We start from the raw sequence: 20,029 nt of genomic DNA on the forward strand, positions 1-20,029 counted from the left end.
AAATTTTGGGAGGCTGTGTGTACTTATGTGTGTGTCTTGAAGTTCAGCTTACTTTCTAGTATAGTCTTTTCAACTGGGAAACAGTTGTAATGTTCCTAAGTCCAGGTAGACCCTACATTTTTAGAGCTTTGGAGATTATTTTGTTTGTTTTTTGAGGTACCAGGGCCTAGGGATTGAACCCGGGACCTCGTATGTGGGAAGATTGTGCTCAACCACTGAGCCACATCGGCTTTTCTGCGTTGGCTTTTTCGTTTGTTTTGCTTGTTGTTTGTTTTTGTTTTTTTCAGAAGATACTGGGAATCGAACATGGGACCTCCCATGTGGGAGGTGGGAGCTCAACCACTCGAGCCACATCTACTCCCAAGCCCTGTGCTTTTGAAAGTGATTTTATGCTACTGATATAAATGCAAATGGTGCTTTCCCACAGGAACCATGATACAGTTGAAGATTACTGACTGTTCAAGGGTTCAGCATCAAAGAACCTTATGAGTAACATATAAATTTTACTTAGTAATTTCTAGGTTTAAAAACACTTTCATTTGGAATATTCTCATTTAGGTTTTACACCATCCTATTAGTAGTATCCCCTTTTAAAAGATGGAAAAAACTGGTATTTAAACTGTTTCAAAAATGCTGCTACAACAAGTTCTGGAAATGTTTTTTGTTTTTCTTAACACATAAGAATATCACTATTATTATTGTTGTTGTCTACTATTTATTGAATTCTTATAATTTGCTGCTTACTGTGCTAAGCACCTCATGTGCAGTATTGTGTTTAATTATCACGTCAGCCTCAGCCCTGGGATTTACGCCGTTGTTTTTTTTTTTTTTTTTTTTTAAGATTTATTTATTTATTTAATTTCCCCCCTCCCCTGGTTGTCTGTTCTCTGTGTCTATTTGCTGCGTCTTGTTTCTTTGTCCGCTTCTGTTGTTGTCAGCGGCACGGGAAGTGTGGGCGGCGCCATTCCTGGGCAGGCTGCACTCTCTTTTCACGTTGGGCGGCTTTCCTCACGGGCACACTCCTTGCGCGTGGGGCTCCCCCACGCGGGGGACACCCTTGCGTGGCACGGCACTCCTTGGGCGCATCAGCACTGCACATGGCCAGCTCCACACGGGTCAAGGAGGCCCGGGGTTTGAACCGCGGACCTCCCATATGGTAGATGGACGCCCTAACCACTGGGCCAAAGTCCGTTTCCCTACGCCGTTGTTATTACTGGTGTTATTCCCATTTTACAGATTAGGAAATTGATGATTAAGAAAGATTAAATAATATTTATGTGGTCATACAGCTAGTGGGGTTTGAGCACAGGCCTGTCTGATTTTTGATTCCAAAATCTGTATCAAGTTTATTGTACTAACATTGCACAATTAATTAGATCTAGTTGTCTTTGATGTTTGTTTTGTTAGTATACATTTAATGTAAGTACTAAATCATGTTTCGTTACTTCTGCCTTTAGGGCGAATTTAGTAATTCAATGTGAGAACTGGTGGAATTTAGCTAAGCAGTTTGCAAGACGAAGTCCACCTCTTAATTTCTTGTCAAGTCCTGTGCAACGGACGCTGATGAAGGCCTTGGTTTTAGGAGGTTTTGCACACATGGACACAGAGACCAAACAGCAGTATTGGACAGAGGTAACTGTCCCCTCTATTTTGATTGCATCCTCTTGCGTAACCTTCTAGTTGCTTTACCTATGTGTTGCCATAAAATAATGTATGGAGTCATAAATATTTCAATAATAGCTTTTCTGATATTTTCCTTCCTAATGAATAGATTAAACCTTATTGTCTTACAAGTATTATTTGTCCAAACCTGCTTGTGTGATGATGTTGATATTATCAAGTATTCTGCCAGTTAGGCATATTTTCCCCAACTCATCATTACATTGCTATTGTAATTTCTTTCCTAAAATGAGAGCCTGAACTGGTGGATTAATTCTTCTGTAAGAACCAGTGAAGGATTCCCATCTTGAATGAGGAGATGTAGGTTAACCACTCTGGGTATGTTATCTTATATAATAAACTTTAAATTGGGGACCAAGAGTTGCCTTTCTATTTGGCAATCATCTTTGACTTCAGAATCAGGGGAAACTTAGCTCACTGTATGTTTCTAATTTAAACAATTGTATTAACATATGGATAATCTGATAACTAGAATTAGGGCATTATCTTCATGAATATAAGTACTCATTTATATCCAGGGCAGGAGTGATCGTCTGAAGTTATATTCTATGCCAAGAGGAATTGGGGAAAGGGGGAAAGAACAGACAAGAACTTTGTGTTGGGCTTGATTTTGTAGAGCAGAAGTTGACGAACTGTATTCCACAGGCCAAATCTGGCCTGCTGTTCTGATTTGTCAATAGGGTTTGTTTATATTGTTGTTGTTGTTGTTTTTTTAAACATAGTCATGCTCAGTTGTTCATAGATCATCTGTAGCTACTTCCACCCTAAAAAGGCAGATTGAGTAGTTGGGAAAGAGGCTGTATGGCCTGCAGAATCTTAACATGTTTGCTGATCCCTGCTGTAGAGGTTTGGTTCTTTAGCTGCCCCCCACCTCCATGCTTGTGATTTGGAAAGAGTTAGTAGGGTATAGTAGAGTTCTCTGAAAGGCACTAAAGAAACAGTGTTCAGTAATTTGTGTGTCTTTTCTTTTTATGTATGTTACACCTTATGATAACCCTCAAAATGGGGATTGTAGGGTTTGGTTCAAATGTACCTTGTTTCCTGTGCTTGTCCTGCCTCCAACAATTAGATATTTTAGAATGTGAATAGTTACCCAAATTGAAGAAATAAGCAAGGCCAGTGAATTGAACTTTTAGAAGATTCATGCTTTGATTTTGTAGGTTCTTCAGCCACTTCAGCAGCGATTCCTAAGAGTGATAAATCAAGAAAACTTCCAGCAGATGTGTCAGCAAGAGGAGGTCAAGCAGGAAATCACTGCCACGTTGGAAGCACTCTGTGGCATTGCCGAGGCTACCCAGATCGATAATGTAGCAATCCTTTTTAATTTTTTAATGGACTTCCTTACCAATTGCATTGGGTTGATGGAAGTTTACAAAAATACCCCAGAGACTGTAAATCTTATAATAGAAGTTTTTGTTGAAGTTGCACATAAACAAATATGCTATCTTGGAGAGGTAAGCACTTACTAATTTTATCCCTTTTTAGGATTAAAATTTTTTAAATTGTCATTTATGTTTGTTTTGTAACTCAGGTGAATGTTTAGACACAAAATCTTCATATATTCAAGAAAAGTAAAAGTATATTTTTATCCTAATGTGTAGTTTTAAATAGTTTTAAAACAGCCTGGAAGGAATGTATTTGTATTTATTACAGATTATGTATCTTGTCTCAAACCATTTAATACAGGATGCTGATTGTAAAACCTTTGTTAAGTGAGGGGAACCTGCCCAAAAGGAAGGTATTTTATTAATATTACAGTCCCAGATGCACTGAGTGCGCAAGCCATCTAAAACATATTGTAATGTTTAAGACCACTCTTTGGTATTCTGCTGTTGCAAGTTAAATACTTTTAAACCTTAAATGTTGTACACAAAATTGAATGGCAGAAGTAAAACAGTTCTGTTGCCTTAATCTTATTGTTGCTAGTATGTATTATCAAGTGAACGAAGACCTGGATGTCAATTTAATTGTTAGAAAATTGTTGTGTTCTTACTTTAAACATATTTGTAACCTTATTTTAAACTTACTTGTAATCTTTTGCCTTATTGTAAGTGTTTTAATATAGTTTAAAAGTATTAGAGCTACTGTTGGAATTTGGGATAAATTGATTTAGATTATATTTTTAAATTTCTCTAACATCTATATTTCCAAACTAGGTTCTACCTAGAAGCATAATTCATGTATGCTTTTTTACAGTCCAAAGCTATGAATTTATATGAAGCCTGCCTTACTTTGTTGCAAGTATATTCTAAGAATAATCTAGGGCGACAAAGAATAGATGTTACAGCAGAGGAAGAGCAGTACCAAGACTTGCTTCTCATTATGGAACTTCTTACTAACCTTTTATCAAAAGAATTCATAGATTTCAGTGATACAGGTATGGTATGTGGTAGCTTTTAATCTTTGTTTTATGGCTGTTGTTGCCAGAGTCATTGTTTTTAATAAAAGCAAATGAATGTTTTAAGTGAAATCCCATGAGGAAGTTGAGTTTACAAAATAGGTGAAAGTAACCTTTTTGGTTGACATGAGGTAGAGAAGCAACAGCCCTTCCTGCTAGGATAATAGTATCTTCCATTATTTAGTTTTTAAAGAATGCCAGGCAGTGTTCATACTAATCACGATGGCATGAAGTAGTTTGCCATTATTATACTCATTTATAGATGAAGAATCTAGAGCAATGAGAGGTTAAGTAACTTGCTCACAGATGTTTAGCTGGTAGGTTGCAGGGCTGGGTGTCACAACCCAGCATGTGATTCCAGCCCGCTCTTCATAATGATGCTGTCTCCACCTCCTCTGAGGTGCCCACACCAGAAAATCCCAGCACATCATGGAGTGCAGACTGAGAGGGGGCAGGAAACTCTGATGCCTGGAATTGACAGACTGAATACCTACCCTAGTGGCTTACCCACAGAATGAACTTCGGGAAGTCACTCAGCCTACCTGTGCCTTTACTTAAATTAAAACGGACATGATAATACATACCTTTCAAAATGCTTTACGCATCGGTCATGAAGTATCTAACTATAGCATGCACTACAGGACTGTGAGCTTGAGTGGAAATTTTAAAAAAACATTATTCTTGTGGGAACGTGGTAATGCAGGTATGATATATTTATTAAACAATACACAGTGTAGTATTACTTAGTAAAGGGTCTATGATTTTCACCTGACTGACAAGGAGATCTGTGGAACAAAAAGGTTAAGAACCTCTGCTCTAGGTGAGAGATAGCTGTTATTACAGGCAAGAGCTTAATCAGTAGTAAACACCTCATTCGTTTGTATAGTTTTCCTTTACTTCCCTTTCATCCCAGTCTTAAAACAAAATAGATCCTTTGTTTTATAAGAGAAAAATGAATCCTACTTAGAGTTTCTTTTCATGTGTTGTATAGATATTGTATAGAAACACTTTTGAGTGTTTCCTTATAAGATTGTTTTCTAAGATGGGTGCTCTAATATCTCACTTTATTGTTACTCCCAATAGCTGGTTGTTCTTTCTCTGTTTCCTTTATTGGTTCATTCTCCTTAATCACCACATAACAGTTTTTAAAAATATCTGACCTTTGCTAGGGAAGTAAACCTTCACAGTCCAAAAGATTTACTACCCTTTGCAGCTGACTAGGGGTACCTAGGTGAATAGTTTGAAAATGTTTTACCCTTTCCTCAGTGAGCTTATTCTTTACCAAAGCCTCACCTGTACTCTGCCTTCAGGTCCAGCCTCTCACCTAGGCTCATTCTCATGTGTTCAGAGTCCTTTTAGTCAGGGCTTCTTAAATCAAAGATTATTGTATTTTGGAATGGAGTTTTTATCCATCTTTTTTTTTTTTTTTTTAATTTAAAGATTTATTTTATTTATCCCCCCCCCCCCCACATTGTCTGCTCTCAGTGTCCATTCACTGTGTGTTCTTCTGCATCCGCTTCCATTGTCAGGTGGTACCGGGAAACTGCATCTCTTTTTTTTGTTGTGTCATCTTGCTGAGTCAGATCTCCATGTGTGCGGTGCCATTCCTGGGCAAGCAGTGCTTTTTTCATGTGGGGTGGCTCTCCTTGCAGGGCACACTCCTTGTCTGAGTGGTATGGCACTCCTTGTGTGTGGACCAGCTCACCACACGGGTCAGGAGGCCCTGGGTATCGAACCCTGAACCCTCCATATGGTAGGCAGATGCTCTGTCAGTTGAGCCACGTCTGCTTCCCGTTATCCATTTCTAAATCATATGTCCCTTAAAAAATCTGAGGTAGCTGTAGATCCTTTCTCTTCAAAGTGTACATTATACCAACCCACAAAGTTTAACCTATACTATTAGTTGGTTCAAGGGCCCTTGGAAACTCTTTTCTAGGCTTCCCAGGAGTGTAAGAATCCCATGTTAAAAACTCTATACCCAGAGTAACTATGGCTCCGTGATCAGACCTAGAGCAAGAACATATATGTTTAGATGATTTACTGTCACACATATATATTCCTGTGTATCATAAATCAGCACTTTGCTTCAAATTCTTGTTTCTAGAATAGTAGCATTTTCTTGTTCCCTATTCTTTGCCTGAAACACCCAGCTCCTAACCTACTAACTTACAAGTTCATATTTTTAAAAAACTCCTGAGATGTTTTTGATGTACAACCAGATCTGGAAAATACGGTTATATGCATTTTCAGAATAATTTTCCTAAAATAATTTTATCATGTATCATAACTACTTAAATACTGCAGTAGATCCCAGTACTGATTAGCATATAAAAAGAGAAAGGAGATGGGGACATTCTACATTTCCAGAGTATTCTATAATCTTATTAAGGGAAAGATTATAATAGAGAAAAACACTTAGAAATAGGATGGTGGTGGCCCTAGCCAGTTTATACAGCCTCTCCTCTTCCTCCTACCTTTAAAAAAAATCCTTATATTTTATATTTTGAAATACTTTCAAACTTAAAGGATAATTTCAAAAAATAATAGAAATCCTATAAAAAGAACTCTAAATGTCCTATCCTCCCAGATGTCCAGTTCCCCCAATTTTAACATTTTGCCACATATGCCTTATCACTCTCTCATTCCAAATCTTTTTTTAGGAGGTACTGGGGATTATACCCAGAACCTTGTACATGGGAAGCAGGCGCTCACCCACTTGAGCTACATCCACTCTCCCCCACATCATTCTATATCCATCCATCTATCCATCTCTGTTCATCTATCCATCTATTTATCAGTCCATTTTATGAACACTTGAGTGTAGATTGTATACATCATGCTCCCTGAACACTTGATCCTGCCATGTACATTTCCTAAGTACAAGGATATTCAATTATGAATCTACCTTAAGAGCAGTCATCAAGTTCAGGAAATTTAACATTGATACAAAGTTTACAATCTATATTTCAATTTTTTGATATGTCCCAATAATATCTGTTTGAACCTTCTCTCCTTTCTTATTAGATCCCATCCAGGATCATGTATTGCCTTTAATTGTCATTCTCTTTTTTTTTTTTTTTCAAATTTATTATTTTTTTAATACGCTTTTTAAAAAAAATACTTAGATTACATAAATGTTACATAAAAAATATAAGGGATTTCCATATGTCCTGCTCCCAACCCCTCCCACATTTTCCCACATTAACAACATCCTTCATTAGTGTGGCACATTTGTTACAATTGATGAACACATTTTGGAGCATTGCCAGTAACTGTGGATTATGGATTGCATTGTAGTTTAAACTCTCTCCTGTACGGTTTTGTAAGTTATGACAAGATATATAATGGCTTGTATCTATCATTGCAGTGTCATTCAGGACAACTCCTAAGTTCTGAAAATGTCCCGATAAATTTCACCTGTTTTCCTCTCTCCCTCCCCTTAGAACCTCCAGTGGCCACTATGTCCATATCGATAATTAAAGTTCTTCCATTTCTAGAATCATAGTAGGTCTACTCTAGTCTAGCGTTCATTCCCCAATCCTGAGGATTCTGGGATAGTGATGCCTACTTCACCTCTAATTGAGAAAGCCTTAGGTCCTATGGGGCAGCTGGATGGGACTATTTTGCTTGCAGTTGCAGACTCTTTCTGTTCCTTGGGATGGTTGTTGTCCATAATCATCTCCTTGTTAGTGTCTTTGGTGAGTCCAGTGAACTGGAGAGTAGGTGTTACAAGTCTGTTGAGATTTAGGGCCCAGCTGGCACATGGACAGCCCAAAAGTTTAAGTCTCGGGAAGATACAACTATCAACTCTAGCACTAACTGTATGTAGTCAGTTGTGTCTTTAGTTGAAGAAGTTTTGGTAATGGATGGTGCTGGTGATAGCATAGCATTGTGAATGTAATTAACATCTCTGAGTTGTACACTTAAAAATCATTAAAATGGGAAATTTTATTACCAGAATATTGTTTTTGAAACATCTTAATTTAAAAAATAATTGAAAATGAAGATAATTAAAATAGAAAATGATTTTAAAAAAACAGAATATTAACTAATAAAATAGAAAAAAGGTACTTTAAGTATTTTTAAAAATAAAATGATAGGTGAGAAAAGATTTTAAATATAAAATTAGCAATAGGTGAGATATTAAAAGCATAATAGAAAATGGGCATCTTCATTATTCTTCAGCTTGGTCCTCTGAGCTATTTTCTTGAATCCATAGCAGTGCAAGTGGGTAGAGAGCGAGTCCTACAAAAAGCCTTATTTATAGGCTCTGAGAAGACCCATCTTGTTAGCAGCCAGAGCCTGGAACTGTTAGGTGAGCACCAGAGTTTGTGGCTCCTGATGGATGAAATCCAAGCTCTCCAGTTGGACTTTGAGAAAAAAATTTGGTGACCTCTCCTTTGGAGAATTAGATTCTTCCAACTAGAACTTAGGCTACTCGGGAGAAGAAGTTCAGAATTGGACTGAAATAGAGTGGTTTTCAGGTAGAAGTACCTTTTTCCCTATTTTATCCTTTAAAAAAAAAAATGAAAGTAATATGTTCATAATAGAAACATTTAAAAACACAGAGACAGGGAAAGATCACCCATACTATTCAGCGCCAACTATTATATTACATTTTGGTAATTTCCTTTTTGGTTATTTCAATACATTTTTCTTTGACAGCATACTGTAAAAATATAGTCTACCTTTTTTATTAATGTATTTTTAGCCTTTTCTTTGTCATTAGAATTTTCTCATAACACTTTTAATGGCTACACGATAATACATTTTGGAATTTCCTGTTTCCTTAAACTGGACATCTGGAATATTTACAATTTTCACTCTTAAATAGCAGTGCAGTGTTCAAGTTTCTATCTGAATTTCTGATTACATCTTTTGTAGATATAATGCCAAAATGCATGAATATTTTAGGGCTTTTAATATATTGTTTTCGAGGTAAACCATAATACTGTATCTTCAGCAGCAAAATGTTATTATTTAAAAGTCTTTAGTTTAATGAATCAGAAGTATCTTTTAAGAATTTGTGTGGCTTGATTAATGGTTAAGAGAATAAGTTTTTTTTTTTTTCATTGTTTTGTGTGTGTTGTGTGGTTGTTTTTGTTTGTTTGTTTGTTTTTTTTTTTTTTAAGGTACTGGGGGCCAGGGATTGAACCCAGACCTTGTATGTGGGAAGCCCACACTCAACCACTGAGCCACATTGACTTCCCTGAGTTGGTTTTTTGTTTGTTTGTTTTGCCTGTTATTTGTTTTGTTTTGTTTTTAGGAGGCACTGGGAACCAAACTCAGGATCTCCATGTGGGAAGTAGGCACTCAACTGCCATATCCACTCCCATCATTGGGTTTCTTATCGCATTAGATGTTTTAAATGTTTGTTTGTGGATTTGGGTTATCTACCTGTTTAAGTCTTAGGGTTTTAAATTAAGGTTTTTTTTAATATATAAAGTTTTAATTTTTGTGTTTTCCCCCATTTCTTTTAAGCTTTGAAAGATCCACACACCGAAGCAAAGAATTAAATATTCTTTTGGAAATTATTTAGTTCATAGGATGGCCAGTGTGCCAGTAGAGCAGATTACTTTTCAAAACATTGATTTAGCATTAGTTTTACTTTCTTTTCAGACCGTCACCAGTCCAAACTCCCTAATACTACTGCATCCCTGAGAAACAGAGTTACCAAACTTCTTTATTATCTACTAATGGGTTTATTTGGGCTTTGGGGCTTGAATTTATATCCAGCTTTGTAGATTTTTTACATTACAGCTGTAAGATTGTGTTATTTTTATTTTAATAGACGAAGTATTTAGAGGACATGAGCCAGGTCAAGCAGCAAACAGATCTGTATCAGCAGCTGATGTTGTTTTATATGGAGTAAACCTAATTCTGCCCTTGATGTCACAAGATCTTTTGAAGGTAATTAAAGAAAGTAAATGGGAACATTAAAATATACATGCGTGAAGTTTAAAGACTTTTTCAACAAGAATATACCTCTGATATAATTAAGGAGTTGTATCTGTTGAGTGCTCATGAAAATAAAATATTTGAGGTTCTTTTACTGTTACGTGTCATTCACCCTTGTGTATGCAGCTTAGTAAAAGATCTTCCTTAATCCTCTCATCTTGGCCACAGTTCTGCTTTCACTGATACATTAGTGACTAATTTTGTCAAGGAGCTTTATAGAAAAAAAAGAAAAAAATCTGTTCTTTCAGAAACTTGAGTTCTAAAATTAGCAGATTTGACACCATCATTTGACTTTAAGTGAATTAAGTTACATGATTATGTGTTTTCCTCTTATACTGTTTAAACAACATTCTCATGTTGAGGGATTGAGCTAAATAAGGCATTTTCCAAGCCACTCCATGTAAAAATGGGGAAATGGGATGCTAAGAAGACCAAGACCAATGTAGTGGTTTAACTTTTGCTCATTCTAATTACATCAGGCCATAGTTTCACCAGTCAGGATTGAGAGTGTGGTGGTGGTGACGCTGCCCTTTTCTTCCTCCTATACATTCCATCAGGGAGAGGGAGTCTCTTATCCTGAGTTATGATAGGGGGGAATAGGGACGAGGACAGGGATGGGGAGGAAGAGGGAAAGCGTAATGTGTGTGTGCCTGTGCACAAGTGTTATAGAAAGAGAGGGAGAGAGGTAGGAAGAAAGAGGGATGAAGGTAGAGAAGCATTTAGAAGTAGATTGTGAGAAGAATAAGAATGCTCTTAGATTTCCAGGGTAGCAGGGGCTACCTCATTTTTGGAAAGGTTACTGAAGATGCATGAGCCCTCACTATTGGAAAGGTTACTGAAGATGCAGTAACCAGTAGGTAAGGAAGTTTAGTCAACTCTATATTGACTTTTTTTGTTTTTGTTTTTCTTTCCCATCAAACTACTAAACATTTAGGTCTGTATTTTCGTAAGTGGCTTTTTTTTTTTTAACCTCGGTTCTCCAAGACCGTCTTATACCTTTTTTTTTTTTTAACCTCAGTTCTCCAGATCTGTCTTAACTAGGGCTTTTCAACTTTGGAAATGTGAAGGACTGAACACTTTGTTTATGCATAGTCTTAACAGTTTGTGTTATCTTCTTGTATTTTCCCAACATGCTTTTCCATTTGCAAAGCAATTTTATTCCCAGGTCATTTAATAATTTTATTTATTGCTGCTGTGTTTATTCTTTCAAGGTAAACATAGACTATCTAGAATTGATTATAGCTTTTATTACGTATGCAGAAGATGATTATTTTCTACTTTGTATTACTATCATATTAATTACTGAAATATTCCCTGTATTGTAACTTATTTTTAGGTTTAATTATGTCTTGTTTTCTATCTCTTATGCACTTTAAAGAAATCATTATATTTAGAGTTTGTCAGTTATTACTTTATCTTATTAGATTAATGCAAATAAAAATGTTATTGAACATGTATTTAATATTTCTTTTTCAGTTTCCAACCCTTTGTAATCAATACTACAAATTAATCACATTTATCTGTGAGATATTTCCTGAAAAAATACCACAGCTTCCTGAGGATTTGTTTAAAAGTCTGATGTACTCCCTAGAACTAGGAATGACATCATATCCTTTCAACGACCATCACAGTCACCTGTCACTTGGGGGAAAAGATCTTACCTGAAGAAAAGTTTTTACAATTTGAAATTTGTTACTTCCAAAAGCTGTCATCTCTATAACTCTCCTAATTCTGCATTTTATTATGTTTCTTTTGCTAATTTTCCACATTCTCCTTTCTCACAAATTCTGGAGACATTTGGATCCCAGTCCCAAAGTCATTCTGAGAGCTCCAATTATTAATAGTACTATCATATATTATTGCTGGGTCTCTGGTTTTAGATCCCTGCTGGTAAATATGGCCTTTTATCAGTTGTATGTACCATAAGCAAAAAACAATCTAGAAATCCAGTCCTAGATCTAAAACACTTAGAAGTCATCTCAAAAACCTGTGAAATTTCCTTTCCTTAAATAAGTCTGTAAAGACATTTTGCCCACTAGTAAGCTAATTTATCTGTTTTCATTTCTAGAAATTGTCATCCATTTGATACTTGCTATTTTTTTAAAATCTTTTATAAGTTGAGTATATTCAATCTAGTTTATTCTTTGACCTTCATGATCAGAATGAGTTCGGAGGTTTGCCAGCTTTGCCTGGAAGCCTTGACACCATTAGCTGAACAGTGTGCAAAAGCACAAGAAACAGATTCACCACTATTTCTAGCAACACGGCACTTTCTTAAGGTAAGATGTTTGGGTGATATGTGGCAAAGTCATCTGCTTTGATAAGTACAGTCATCTCTACTTATCAAAAGTCTTCATTCAAATGAGGAAATGCATGTAGTTTTTCATAGAGGAGGAAATAATTCCTTTCTGTTCACATGAAGGCCAACTTCATGGACACATTTTTCTCATCCTCTTTTATTTTGTATTCTTGAAAGTTGAAGTGATAAATATAACAATTTGATAATTTGATTATTCAGTATACTATAGCAAGTAATAACATCTGTAAGTTATCCTTGGATTTAAAAAAACAATTTCTTTAATTATTAGATTAATTTAATAAGAATACCATCCCTCTCTTATTTGGAGAAGGGAGGGGCTTGGGGATTATATGATCAATGTTTATTTTCATTAAGAAGTCTCATTATATAATTTCAGCTGGTTTTTGACATGCTGGTTTTGCAAAAGCACAATACTGAGATGACAACTGCCGCAGGTGAAGCTTTCTACACTTTAGTGTGCTTGCATCAGGTATTGTGTAACAGATCTTTTCACATGATGATTCTAATTCAGGATTGCAAAGAGAGTGTTCAAATGATTAATACCGCCATTCTTTCAAGATTTGCAACTCAGTACTTCACTTCTGTCTCAGTGAGGCAGTATTTTTTAACCTCCTCATTAGCTCTGACTTTTTATTTCATGTTTATCTGACAAGATATTTGTCAGTTAATAAACATTTAGTTTTTCCTTTTCTCTTAATGAACCATCATTTGCAAGGATTACTGCCCTAAAGCTTGTCCTTCAACAACTACGGTAGGCACCAGGAATACAAACATGAATGAATAATGGATACATGATTTTTGTCCTTGAGGAGATACGATGAGCAAGACTGGAGATTTAGGAGGATAGAACTGCCTTCAGAAATTGTAGAATAATTTAAAAATCCATATGTTATTTCTTTTCATTTTGTTGAGCCTTTAAAGACAGAAGCAATTATTGATTTGAGGTTACTATAACAGCCAAGTTATCCCAGCTCACCTGTCTCCTTTCCTTGTTCTAATAGGACAGGAACCCACCAAGTGTGTGTGTCGTGTGTGGTCTTCTACTACATCTGTTTCCCACCACCCTCTTCATGTACATCTAACCTCCCTACCTGACCAACTGATAGAATAGAGAAGCTTGGGCGTTTATTTTTAATGCTATCAGATGTCAGATGACTATGGGGGGTTTAACACTTGCTCTGGCTGGCTCTTAGTATTTGGTTTTATTTCCCTTATTTAAAAAGATAGGGTTTGGGGGACATGTATTCATACCACTTAAAGACCTTTCCAGAGACTTCCTATACCATCTGCGTGCCAAGCTGAAGGTGCTCTAGGACTCCATCTCTTGCTGTCTCCTAGAGAGACCAGTTTCTGCAGATGGTCTGGCTTTTCCATCATTTGGCTTTCTCGTTGCTTACGGGGAAGGTAGGCTTCTTGTTCTGTACATATATAAGGCATTTTTAGTCTGGTCGCCTCTTCTCTGCTCTGCTCTGCTCTTCAAACTTATACACAGGAACTTGGGAATAGCTGGTATTCTAGCCTCCTGCCCTGGCCCCTGAGGCACTCTTTCATTTCTTGTGACTAGGAAAGCATTCTGAGATGATACTTGTTTCCCTGTGAGCAGGACAATTAAGGCAGTCACCTTGCTCCATGCTGTGGGTTAAGGGTTGGGTTACTGCACCTTACTCCTTTTTTCCTAATGTAATTAACATTTCGCTTCACCTTTTTGTTCTATAATGATATCCAAAGAAGCTAATGAAAAATAACAGCCCTGCTTTTTTTCAAGAGAGCTTATCTGAGAAAACTGTTCTGGTCAGGCCTCCCTTAACCCCATAGCCACTTCCCTTTATAGGGCTTTATTACAGAGGACATTTAAACTAGAAACCCCATCCCCACAAAATTCCCATGCTTATTAGTAAGGTTCTTTTCCTGCCCTTTCTGTGAGAACTGCAGGGCACGGTGCTGGTTTGGAGCTGCATTTACACAGCTCCTCACAGTACTGTGCTTCCACTCTGAGAAAGAACGGAGGTCACTGTTCCCCATTGCTCCTGGCTGTGTTCATGTGGGTCTGCTGTCCACAGACCGTTATTGCAAAGATATCTCCATAAACCTCTGGCAAACTGTTGAAAAGCATGTTTCAGACCTAGGTTATATATAAAATACAAAACAAATGAGAGGTACCACAAAAGATATGTGAATGAGGTGCTTTGAAAACATAGGTGAGGCAACACAACAAAGTCATTAATCACATGGAATCTCGAGTCAAACTGCCTGCACGCTTGCTCAAAGGCTGCGTGGTCTTTGGATATGTTACCTAATCTCAATGTAAAAACCTTTATCTATAGAATGGGAATCTTGCTGCATAGGATTGTTGTAAATATTAAATGAGTCCCATGTGAGAGGCTGGAACAGTATGCAAAATATGGTAAACATTAAACAGGGTTGCCAGACTCTGCCTTGATGGATTTCAAGCCCAGTAACTGATATGATCATCTTGTGTGATATTCTGAGGAAGATGCATTTATATTTATATGTTATATCTTCTTAGGCTGAATATTCAGAGTTGGTTGAAACATTACTATCAAGCCAGCAAGATCCAGTTATTTACCAGCGGTTAGCAGATGCCTTCAACAAGCTTACTGCAAGCAGCACTCCTCCTACGCTGGATCGGAAGCAGAAGATGGCCTTCCTAAAAAGTTTAGAAGAATTTATGGCAAATGTTGGTGGTCTCCTTTGTGTAAAATAAATAGCAAAACCTTATGCTTAATTTAGATCCTTTCTGCAAAGTGCACTGAATTGCTGAAAGTCAACTCAAGTCTTGTTCCTGGTCCTCAGTTCTTTGACCATTTTGGATTTTGGAGAGCCTGAAAGTTTGATACATAATGCAGTGAAACAGAAGAGATCAGCTTGAGTCAGTGTCTGCTGTTAGGTGTTAGCCACAATCTGTCATATATATGTGTTGTAGATTTCTAATGGAGATTTGAAAATTTCAAAATGAAATTCCATATATGTGCAAACAGATATGGGCACCACAAAATATATATTCAGTGCCTTTCCCCCCTTTTTATCAAAACATAAGTGGCTAGCCAAAGTTTAGAATTTTTGTTATTAAATATTAGATGGATATATGCCAAGGCTGTTGTTTCTTTAAAGGTTTTCCATGGATCACTGCATCACCTGAGGAGCTGGTTGAAAAGGTAGATTCTTGAACCCAACCCTAGATTTTCAGAGTAAGAATTTGTGGTTTTTGGACTGTGAGATCTTCATTTTAATAAGTTCCCCATCACCACCCAAAAAATTTTTAGAGTCAGTGCAAACACATTGAAAACTTGTAAGAGGTTTTGTGTTTTCAAACTCAGTTCCTCCCTTTGATGATTAAGTTCTTGATTCAGCAGGAAGAAAAAAACATCACCAGGTGTTTTTTGGCTTCTTTTTAGCTCTGTCTCTCTTTCTTTATTGTAACATCAATTTGGTGTTGCAGGTTTTGTGTAATACAGGTCTCTATATCATACTCTGAACTTGAGGAGGAAAATGTATATTTTTGTTCCATAAAAAGAACTTTAGGAACTGTAGCCATTTCATTGCCTTAATTTTCAAGAGTAAAATACAAAAAAAAAACAGATTTGTTTTAGGAAGAAAGCAAGTCTGGATGCTTCAGAGTTGGTTAGGGTGTTAGCTGCTATGAAACTGTTGCTTCTTCGTTCGTGTAAGTATTTATGTGAATTTATGAGTGAAATGAAAGGCTCATTCACGTGTAGGCTAACTTTGAGTGTGTTTATGTCTAGCCCCATTGCCCATGGCCAACAGTCTACTCTGCGTAGCTTGTTCAAGCAATAACTATTTCAAAGGATGTAAATTACGAATTCATACAGACTGCTATATGTTGGGGTATCGGGGGGTAGTAATTATGCTAGAGTGGGTGTGATGCTTATTTCATAGGAGCCTTGTCAGTTTTATTTAAGAGATTAAAATTTCACTTCAGATCATCTATTTTGATTTTTCTAATCAGGATTTCTGTTCTGCTGCCATGCCTCTTTCTTGATTCTGTGTACCAGCTTAATTATGGAATTGAAAGTTCATTTTATAAACTGCAGGCATATGAAACTCAGTCCAATACAATACCAGAATCACAGCACACTATGACAGCTGGAGGATTCTGTGTTATAAGTGCACTCAGAAACTGTTGGGAAGAGTGACCTTTCTCTTTCTACCATGTTCTTGAAACCTATATGCTAAACCATCTGAAAATAGTTTTTATATTCAAATTGCATATAGCATATTTATCTCCTGTGTGGTGCTGTGCAAAACTTTATATAACTATGCTATTTCAAAAACAATTACAGTTAGCAAAACTGGAGCATCTAAATTACATCCAACCTGTGCATGTTACATTATACATGAGTGAATGCAAGGCCCAGGGCCATAACATTTCAAGGAAAATTTGTCTTTTAATTTAATCACCATTGAATAACAATTGAGGTGGAGCAAAAACATCTTAAAAGACTGCTAAAAAAGAAACTAATCACCGTTCATGAAATATACATTTTTTTTGTATTTTAAAAAAGTACTTTGAACAGTGCATTTATTTTCAGATTTCTCTTTTTTTCCTCTTAACAATTTTAAGCCATGAATAGCAGTGATTTTTAATGGTTTTAAAGAATAAAACCATTGCTCTTGGTTTTTATTTTCCAGCTCCTTCAGGCTTTCTCAGTAGCTGAGTTTTGTGTATTGCGTGTGTGATATAAGTTCCTTTGCCAAACGGCACTGAAACAGGCAACTGACTGGCTAATCCATTGGCCATGGCACAGCTCTAATCACGTTGTTCTGACAGATAAAGATGGCTAGGGAAGGATTGCCTTGGTCAATAAAAAGGCATCTGTATTTAATAACTTATCCCCAAATAGAAATGTATTTGCTAAATTTGCCCGGATTCCATTATGGTAGTGCAAATTTTATTAAACTAGTTTAAATGAAGACAACACTTACTTCAGATTGGACCAAATAATACTTACGAGATCACCAGAATGTTGATTAATGGGAAACTGGGGAAAGGAAAGAAAAATAAACACCCACCACCACCTTTTAAGGTATTGGGGATGCTACTTAATTGCAGTGGCTAGACAGTTTTCAAGGCGTTTATGTGCTTGCTGGGTTGGACCTTTTTTGCTTTATTTTGTTCAGTTTCGTCTTTTGCTATGTGTGTTAGCTTTTCTGTTTTGTTTTGTTATTTAATATTGGCCCAGTAGGTGTCAAAAACACTGGCTTAATTCTCATAAATTGATTTTTCCTATTAAAACTGACCAATTAAGTTGTTAAAAGACTTTTAAAAACAAAACCATTATTTGTGCCCTATGTGACAATAACACTGTCAAGTATTTGATTTTTAGATTTTTGTGTTTTATAAAATTTCTGTTGTTGATGTATTATTTTTTAACCTCTAGTTTTCAATTCATGCCTTATTCGATTTACTTCTCATTTAATTTCCTTGGCCTATTTGTTTCCCAAGGCACAATCTCTAGGGGATCCCAGGAACAATCACTAAGGACTTGGTAGTTTTATAACATGTATTCATGTAACAGCACCTATAAGTGTGTTATTGTAGCTCTGTTAAAAGGGTTGGTTTGCTTTTCTGGTCCTTCTGCTGGATGGATAGCTGCCTCAGTCACTGAACTACTTACTTGACAGTATTTGACAGTATCCTTTGCAACAGTTATTCAGGTCTCTTTCCCTTGCTATCTCATAATCTGTTGGAGCACAGTGGCATGTTAACATTACTGCATTGAGTTTTCATCTGGTATAAACTATGATATTTTATGTAAAAAAAAAAAACACCAACTTGGCAAACTTTTTTCAAATTCATTTTAAAAACTCAGTGTAAACTATGTATTTAATTATATTTCATTACTCTGTTCAGATGAGATGATAGCTACTTCTCTTCCCCCCACAATTTTCATTGCAAAACTAAGCATCTATAGGATTTCTCCCTATTCAACATTATTTAACACTCCGCTTTCTTTAATTTAAACTTTCTTTTACCTAAAATGTCAAGTTTTTACTTTTCTAATATCACCATGTTTCCCATTTCTGTTAATAGTTGTATGCACCCCTCAAGTATTGAAGGGAACTAACTGTAAATTTCAAGTATCTCAAGTTTGAGTATCCTTATGCACAGTATCAGCTGAACCTTTAAAATGTTATTTTTCACTTACAATTTTACTTGTGTTCTATGTGCCATCTCTCTCAGTAGAGGTGGTTGTCATCAGACCTTGCTAAGTTTGTCGTGAGGTATGACTGCTGTTATTGGTTCCTAAATAAAATATTAACCTCTTAAGTCAGAAGGAACCCAGTACTTCCTAGGGTTTGTTTTGTTCTGTTTTGTTGTAAACCAGAGAATAAGGAACTGATTGGGTTGAGTTTTTAACATAATTTTCTATAAATTCTTCTGAAAACATCATAGCTGATTTGAGGACATAATAATGTTTTAAATTATTTTTAAATGTACGTGGATATTCTCTGACTTGGCAACTATGTTTTAAAAACACTGCATTTAAGAATTCTTTAAGAATTGATTTTCTAAAATTAAAACATGTCTCATTAGGCAAATTGCAGAGCTTAAATTGATTTGAAAGTCCCATGGTTAAAGTTGAACTTATTTTATTTATTTTAATTTAGATGTAAGAAATGTGACATTTTTCTGATTGATTATAATGGGAACGCATGACATACATAGCCAAAGAATATATTTGGTTCAGGTAAAGGTATAAGCTCAACAATAATGAGCATCCATTCTGTTTTAAAGAGGGTAGATAAGGAGATCTGTTCCTAGCCTCCAGCTCTGTGAAAGCCTTTCTAAAGACTGAAATACTCAGGGTGGCTTTGGTGGTGATTTCCTTGTAAGAACTGGAAGATGTGGCTTGCACATTAGAGTCATAGGGCTTCTTCCACAGCCATTTTGACATAATCCTTTGTAGTTGGGCCTTCCTGGCAGAAGAGAGGTTTTGTTTTCTCTTTCACTCTATATTCTTAGATCTCTTAGCTATTAGAAACTGTCAGATATGTACTAATAGCTAGTTTACCAGGCCTGAAAATAAATAATGCATCTGCACTATGTACCTAATGGATATATGACCTACAGTGCGATCTAAATACATGCTTCCTGGTATGGTGTCTTTTACCACATAAAATGATGATAAACTGCAAATATTGGTTTTGTGATCTGATTCTCTGTACAAAGAAAGAAGCTCTATGCAGTGAGTGAGGTTTAATAGTCACAAAATGTTAGTACTGCTACCATTCAGCACGTATAAAAATTTTTAAATTTATAAATATTAAAATGTTAAAGTTACTTTAAGACTTTTCAGTTTTTTTAAGAGACACAGGGACAAGTATACTGTTTTAAATATTTACCTCTTGAACATAACTAATGAAGGTATAAAGTTGCATTTAATTTTTCAAAAGATGGAAATATGATTTTAGGAAGTAAATCAAGGCTATGTATTAAGCCAGTTACACACTGAATATTAAATTGATAAAACTTTATTTGTATTTTTAAAATCCATAAATGGGAGTTAAAATGTGTCTTTTCACTAAATATTTTTATTACATTTTTGTTTTGGCCATGTGTGATTTGTTCATGGGTATTTAGCTAGACTATTTTATAAAACTTACTGAAATGGTGCTAGTTCATTTACCAT

General features: G+C 36.0%; 1 protein-coding gene across 4 annotated transcripts in view; it reads left to right on the forward strand.

Annotated features, from left to right (window-relative positions):
* Positions 1–19,939, forward strand: part of XPO4 (exportin 4) — a 112,158-nt gene extending 92,219 nt beyond the window's left edge. For 3 of the 4 annotated variants that reach the window (XM_004467531.4, XM_071208187.1, XM_023591449.3), the window contains 8 exons: positions 1,458–1,632; positions 2,841–3,134; positions 3,877–4,057; positions 9,870–9,988; positions 11,513–11,643; positions 12,198–12,315; positions 12,733–12,825; positions 14,884–19,939. In XM_004467531.4, the coding sequence (XP_004467588.2) occupies positions 1,458–1,632; positions 2,841–3,134; positions 3,877–4,057; positions 9,870–9,988; positions 11,513–11,643; positions 12,198–12,315; positions 12,733–12,825; positions 14,884–15,081 (1,309 nt within the window). In that variant the 3' untranslated portion in view covers positions 15,082–19,939. The remainder of the gene's footprint in view (positions 1–1,457; positions 1,633–2,840; positions 3,135–3,876; positions 4,058–9,869; positions 9,989–11,512; positions 11,644–12,197; positions 12,316–12,732; positions 12,826–14,883) is intronic. The other variant, XM_023591450.3, reaches the window with a different exon arrangement.
* The last annotated feature ends 90 nt before the right edge of the window (positions 19,940–20,029 follow it).

The sequence above is a fragment of the Dasypus novemcinctus genome, chromosome 15 (assembly GCF_030445035.2).
Source record: "Dasypus novemcinctus isolate mDasNov1 chromosome 15, mDasNov1.1.hap2, whole genome shotgun sequence".
Lineage (NCBI taxonomy): Eukaryota > Metazoa > Chordata > Mammalia > Cingulata > Dasypodidae > Dasypus > Dasypus novemcinctus.